A 7,405-nucleotide genomic window follows, 5' to 3' on the forward strand; every position below is an offset into this window, starting at 1 on the left:
ATCTTTCTTCTATCATTGACAGTCCCTCTAGGTTGTGGGCTGCTTGCCTGTGTTCCTGAGAAGCATCTACGGTACCAGTCTATAGAGTGTGTTTTCTTTAGTGAATTACCGGTATGTTTACCGGTAATAAACTTGCACTGTTTTATGTATATGTTTGATTACATACAGCCTTGTGACAGTTTTCCTGCATGTCATAAGCATTTGAATATAAATTAAAATGTTAAAATCAAATCTGATATTGTTTTACCTTTTATTTGGTGTGTGGAAGGTGTGCGGAAGAGGGGGTAGTCTTATACGGCGAGTATATAACAAACTCTGTATTTTGAGTGGAAATGTTAGGGGGTCGTCTTATACGCCCAGTCGTCTTATACGCCGGCAAATACGGTACATTTATTGAAAAAAATCCACATATAAGTGGATCCAGTGGTGCATTTCAATCTTATGTTGTTCAAGGATTAACTGTACCTTTAGCCCAGCCAGTGGGCTCAGTGGTTGAGTGTCAACCTATGAACCAGGAGGTCACGGTTTCATTCCTGGTCAGGGCACATGCCCAGATTGCAGACTCGATCCCCAGTGTGGGGTGTGCAGGAGATAGCCAGTCAATGATTCTTTCTCATCACTGATGTTTCTCTCTCTCTCTCTCCCTCTCCCTTCCTCTCTGAAATCAATAAAAATATATTTAAAAAATAAAAACTGAAACAGGTTTAACATTGCAAATATATATTTAAGTACTGACAACTCAACCACTTTTAAAAAGGTTAGATCAAATAAGTTCTTAAATACTACAAAAAAGCAATGCTTAAGTTAATGCAAGAATTGACCAATTCTTTTCATTTTAAATGCTAATGTGACCAAAACCACACACTTACTGACCTTAAACAGAGCTTTCGTGTCTTGTGGGAGAGGGCACACGTGCTCACACTGTGGCTTCGTCTGGAAACCTCGGTAACGACTGGGTTGGCTGTAATCATGCTGGGAGCCAGGCATTGGGCAAATACTGTGTGCAGACTCCAGGGTGTAAGGAGAAGGGGTGTATGGGTGAAGAGCCAACTCGGAAGATAAATACTGAGGAGGAAATGTTGAAGCTCCAAAGGCCATATCTTCAGGATAGAGTGTCTGCCTAAATAAAACGGGTAAATTTTAGTTACAGATTTCATACCACAAATCAGGGAGTTTAATATTCTATAATAAAATTGTTTTAACTTTTGTTACTTTGGAGGCCATTCACTCTACACTGAAATGACTCTAATTACTAAAAGCTAAACGAAACCACTGAGCCCTTCTTTCTTATCCTGCAAAAACAGATGCTGACCTAGTTTTATTTTTTCACTACTGAGCTGGAACACCCTGAACAGGAGCCTGAAGGTGCCCCAGTAGCTTTTCATTCTCAAGACGTCAAAAATTCGGGAAAGACTCTCAGTGACTCTGGCCAAAGGGGCCATCCAGACCACCCTCTCTACAGAGGCTCCCACTGACCAAATCTATCCTCCATCCCACGCCCTGCAGGGCCTCTTCCCGCGGCCTGCAGACTTCCTGCTGCAGCGCTTTGCGGCTCCAAGCCCACCACCTGTGTTCCCGACCTGCAGAGCCAGAGCTGCAAAGGGACGCTGCGCGCACACTGGTCCGGGAATTACAGACCCTGCTGACCAGATGGACAGCATCTGTGAACACTGCCATGGCTCCAATTTGCTTGAGCTGCTAAACTAAACCAAAATACAATGTAACAGTGATTTTATTTTTTTTTTAGCAAATACTGCCAGAGGATTCAACCATTTTGAAACGAAAGCTCATACACTGACAAAATGCTAAAAAGCTGAGTTAAAACACAAATCATAACCTTTTCATTCCCACAAATAAGCACTGAATGTTTCTGTGGATTTCTACAGCTGAAAAATTTCTTGTAGCAAATCAATGAAATCCCAGTGTGCTGGTCCACTGAAAAGCAGGAGAACCCAAAGCTAATAACAAGACACTCTACATGATCTTCCACCTGTATGACCGTCAGGAGATGCGGGCCCAGGTCCCAGCATCCTTATTAAACGTCCTCGTTCTACTCTGCTGCGGGTTAAGAACCTGTACGGAAGCAGAAAGGGAGCCAGTCTACAGAGGGACCTGGAAGACACCCGTGAGGATGGGCACTGCTCTTGTTTCCATGCAGGACGTAACCACAGGCTGCCTGGTATCACTGCCTATCCTATATAATAAAGAGCTAATATGCTAATTAGTCCAAACAGCAGAAGGACTGTCCAGATGACCTTCCGGACGTAGCAAGGGCAGAGCCCCTTGCACGAATTTTGTGCATCAGGCCTCTAGTTAATTCATGATATTTTAAGGTTAGATCTTGTAAAATATTTTACTCATTGCCAATTTATTCTAGTAATGAAGCATTCTTAATTAAAAAACTAACAAAACTGGCTTTTGTCTGCCCCCTAGACGACTAGCTAGTGCTGCCCCTTGAAGAGGGAGACTGAAAGCTGTGTCCTGTTCCTCAGACAGACACTACCCCTGGATGTGACTCCTATTTTATTTTGTTTGATGCTCAAAAAATCGAACGGGGGTCAGATGAAGGTGAGAGATACCTGTTCTTCACAAGACAGGCAAAGAAGTTGGGTTGATAGGGAAAAAGTAACAAAGACTATCCCAAGCCCAAAATCTGGGTAAATGAACAGATCAATGAAATTTAGGTAAAGAAGAAAAGGGGGATAGATCCAATGGGGTTGTTTAAGAAAGATGGAAACATCGACTAATTGTTCCACTTCTTCATGCATTCATTGGTTGATTCTAGTATGTGCCTGGACCAGGGATCAAACCCGCAACTTTGGCTTATCAGAACAATGGTCTAATCCAGGGGTCCTCAAACTACGGCCCGCGGGCCACCTGAAAATACAAATATTGCCGAAACCGGTTTGGCTCAGTGGATAGAGCGTCGGCCTGCGGACTGAAGGGTCCCAGGTTCGATTCCGGTCAAGGGCATGTACCTGGGTTGCGGGCACATCCCCAGTAGGAGATGTGCAGGAGGCGGCTGATCGATGTTTCTCTCTCATAGATGTTTCTAACTCTCTATCTCTCTCCCTTCCTCTCTGTAAAAAATCAATAAAATATATAAAAAAAAGAAAATACAAATATTGTATTTGTTCCTGTTTTGTTTTTTTACTTCAAAATAAGATATGTGCAGTGTGCACAGGAATTTGTTCATAGTTTTTTTAAAACTATAGTCCGGCCCTCCAACGGTCTGAGGGACAGTGAACTGGCCCCCTGTTTAAAAAGTTTGAGGACCCCTGGTCTAATCTAACCAATTGATCTACTTGGCCAGAGCCCCAGAAGTGGTTTTGAAGGCTGTTGTCATCCAGAAAATTTTCACCTTTGAGTTAGTAGACCTTCCTTGCTTTGTGTCCCGGCTCTATCACAACCTAATTTTCCACTTTGAACGTCTCATCACTGGTCCTTCTTCCTCTGGAAAGATATTTCTCTTTCCATCCTAGGTAAATACAGTGATTTGCAGAGAACAATACAAAACACAAAATCTCACAGAGACAACTCACAGCATCTGTTGGGACTTCAAATAGCTTCCTGTAAAATCCCAGTCGCCACAAACTGCCCAGATGAGCCTTAACCATAACGACACCATCTCCTGTATGCCCACCTTCTCAATCGACACCCGCTTGATATCAGCGCTCAACTCCGCCATGTTCTTGTGCAGTACGTGCCGATCCTCCGCTCCACCTCTCCTTGCCCCATCCCCACCAGCGATCCTGAGTCTCCAGGACTTCCTTCCTGCCATGCTGCCACCGCTTCTGCACGCCATGGGCTAGGTCTGCCCCTCCATCACATCACTAGAAAAGCTTCTCGGGCCTGGACTTGCAAGGCCTGCCCTCTTCTTGCTCTCACCCACCTCCCAAAGGCTCCTCTATGGCATGGCTTCCTCTGCACTCTATCTAACCTGTCAGACTCATGAGCCAAACCTCTCATCACTCTGCTCAGGATTTGCATCATTTCCACATAATAGTTCACTTTCCCCCCATCTGGCACATATAAACCCAAAACTTAACGTCTGGTCCCCGAACCAGCCCCACTTCCAACTTGTGTTCTCATGAGTGATCCCATGAGTCTTTCTAGGTATTCAACTGGAAACTGCTTACACCTTTCCCACCAACACCCTAGGGACAACCATAGAACTCTTTCTTCTTATAGCAGGTCTCCATGTATTTCCTTCTGTTTCCCATGCCTGGAACCCAGTCAAAGTCTTCAAGCCCCTCTCCCTTAAAGTCAAACCAGAATCCAGAAGTGAACCCAAAAGCTCCCTATTTCGTACTCACCAAACCTAAACTCTCAGCTGTACTATGTAGGCTTTTATTTATTTTAAAATATTTTTTTTAATTTTTTTTTTAGAGAAAGGGAGAGTGAGAGAGAAAGATCAATGTGTGAGAGAAACATCAATTGGATGCCTCCTGCATGCACCCCAACTAGGAATTGAGCCCGCAACCTGGGCAAGTGCCCTGACCAGGAATCGAACTGACAACCTTTTGGTGCAGAGGACAATGTTCAACCGAGCCACACTGGTCAAGGCACTAATTGTCTAATGGTGCCCCCTTAACAAAAGGAACTCACTCCTCTGCTGTCTTCCCAACACATCTTTTACCTGTTCCCTTCAGTCAGGCCAGCTCCTGTCAGGGATCCAGCCACTCACTCCTCCAGCCACCAAACTGATCTGCGCCATAGTGTCAGCACTGCTAGTTCTCAAAGCTAGCAGGTTTTACCTTAAAAGCATCACTTGGGCATTGTGACTTTCCACAGCATATACAAGATGCTGAAAATGCTCAACAAACTCTTGCCAACAGCAATTGCAGCCTTGGGACATATAACTGAACTCAGGTTAAAAGAACTGAGTGCTGGTTCTGATTCTGCTGTTACCTACCTGAATAACTTTGGACAAGCAAGTCTAACCTCAGTCTCATGTGTAAAAACAGCACTACCTCCCTGTCAACCTCACGGATGTGACAAGCATGAAAAAACATATACAATACTCAAACAAAATACAACAGAGAACTTATTTTGTCTGCAGAACCCAGCCGTGGGCAAACTACGGCCCGCGGGCCGGATCCTGGCCGTTTGAAATGAATAAAACTAAAAAAAAAAAAACAAAAAAAAAAAAAAAAAAAAAAAAGACCGTACCCTTTTATGTAATGATGTTTACTTTGAATTTATATTAGTTCACACAAACACTCCATCCATGCTTTTGTTCCGGCCCTCCGGTCCAGTTTAAGAACCCATTGTGACCCTCGAGTCAAAAAGTTTGCCCACCCCTGCAAACTGTTCATTACACAATAAATAATTAGTACTTTCCAAATGGGTAATTCTATATACCAGAATACTTCTACTGATATTTGTCTATAGTCTGTGACATAAATTTAGAGAAGACTGGTACATTTTCTTTAATCTCTACCAGTTCGAGTCTATAAAAAAATTGACAAAGAGTACAGCTCATCAGGTAGTCATTCCCCTTTATCATCTAGCACTTTCCATATAGTAGCCTGTCAATAATTACCTCCAACTGAATAAATGAAGTCCCTCTGAGTGCACTGTTAGACATGGGAGGCAGACAAAGTCTGTAAAAGGTTACGCCCCTCCTTTAAAGGGATGTACAGAATTAGATTGTTACAGTGGAACTAATAGGAATGTCTGTTATGGAAAAGGCTACTCCTTTTTCTTACAGCAACAACATATCTCCATTTAAACAAAATCTGACTAGAGCAATGCACTTCTTAACCTACAACAGAATTGACTAGGTAATCCCTTCTCGAGTACTTAAAGTCTCCCCAATTCACCCCCACTTTATTTTTTATTTTTTTTATTTTTAAATATATTTTATTGATTTTTTACAGAGAGGAAGGGAGAGAGATAGTCAAAAACATCGATGAGAGAGAAACATCGATCAGCTGCCTCCTGCACATCCCCCATTGGAGATGTGCCCGAAACCCAGGTACATGCCCTTGACCAGAATCGAACCTGGGACCCCTCAGTCTGCAGGCCGACGCTCTATCCACTGAGCCAAACCGGTTTTGGCGACCCCCACTTTAAAGTCTCTTCTTTCTAATTGTGCCCCTTTGATTTCATGACTCCGTTGTCCCTAATTGTTTTCTTGCAAGTCAGGAATACTGTCAGCCAATCTTTTCCTTAGTTATAAACAATTAAAAAACAAATTCAAAGCTAAAGAGGGTAAGGGGTTAAGAAACATAATTTTTAAATTAAGAACTGCACAACCTTGAGCCTCTGATTGGTCATGTTCAAGTTATTGTCAGGACAGGATGTTGCTTTAGATGTCTTCCACCTTTATTTTGAGTTACTAAAATCCCACCCAATAGATGGCTTAGAGGCCTCGTCACTGAGATGCATTTTGTATTAATTATGTGAACCACCCAAAATAGGGAACAACTCAGATGAGACCCATGCCAACATCCCTTTACAAACTGCAATTACAGTGGAAAACGTGGGCATTCCTACCAAAGACCTTCATCACATACAGGCAGGTCTTCAACTTTTGCCAAAAAATACAACTTTCTTCAGGCAGGTGTGGCTCAATGGTTGAGCATCGAACTATGAACCAGAGGTCAAGGTTCAAGATTCCTGGTCAGATCACATGCCCTGGTTTCAGGCTAGATTCCCAGTAGGGGGTGTTCGGGAGACAGCTGATCAATGATTCTCTCTACTCTTTGATGTTTTTATCTCTCTCTCCCTCTCCCTTCCTCTCTGAAATCAATACAAATGCATTTAAAAATTTTACCCAAAATACTGGAGTGAGTAAAGAGAAAGAAAAGGAGAGCCGAAACTTCAGTTTCTGCTGCAGGACACACTGAAGTTGTGCTACCGGCTCAGACCCTTCTTGGTGAAGGAGCCTCTTCTCTGAGAACTCCAACGTGTTAGCTACAGCATATTTTAAAGCTATTCACCATGAAAGCCAAGAAACAAAGTCCTCAGGTAAGGCGAGGTGTTTGTAAGAATACATACTCAGGCACAGGTAGCTCCTGAACACAAGGATAGTACGCGGCTGCACAGCTAGGGAACACGGGTGCTTCTGAAGACTCTAACCATGCCACACTGAGCCCAGCAAATTTGGGGACAAACGGTTTGACATCTGCTGACAACTTGATGCCCTGAGGGGGGAAAAGGAGGTTATAGCTACATATATTATGAGATCAACCAAACGTAAACAAACAAAAAAGCCAGTGGCTCCTTTCTAGCAGCTCCTGGAAATAAATGCTAATCTCAGTGCTGTTGTTCAAGTAACTCTGCCTTATACTGAAGATAAGCATTTGCCAACAATTTCTCCCCCAATGCTTTTTTTTTTTAAAGAGAATACTTATTGTTTAAATCCTCACATGAGGGTATGCTTATTGATTTTAGGGGG

At 43.1% G+C, this 7,405-nt stretch overlaps 1 protein-coding gene across 8 annotated transcripts in view; it reads right to left on the reverse strand.

Annotated features, from left to right (window-relative positions):
* The window catches only part of SECISBP2 (SECIS binding protein 2), a 40,052-nt gene extending 32,901 nt beyond the window's left edge, over positions 1 to 7,151 (reverse strand). For all 8 annotated transcript variants that reach the window (XM_006753220.2, XM_006753226.2, XM_015561301.1 and 5 more), the window contains exons 1-2: positions 7,006 to 7,151; positions 874 to 1,120 (exon numbers count right to left, since the gene is read on the reverse strand). In XM_006753220.2, the coding sequence (XP_006753283.1) occupies positions 874 to 1,098 (225 nt within the window). In that variant the 5' untranslated portion in view covers positions 1,099 to 1,120; positions 7,006 to 7,151. The remainder of the gene's footprint in view (positions 1 to 873; positions 1,121 to 7,005) is intronic.
* Positions 7,152 to 7,405: the final 254 nt, after the last annotated feature.

This window comes from Myotis davidii, unplaced genomic scaffold (genome assembly GCF_000327345.1).
Source record: "Myotis davidii unplaced genomic scaffold, ASM32734v1 scaffold750, whole genome shotgun sequence".
NCBI classification, from domain to species: Eukaryota; Metazoa; Chordata; class Mammalia; order Chiroptera; family Vespertilionidae; genus Myotis; species Myotis davidii.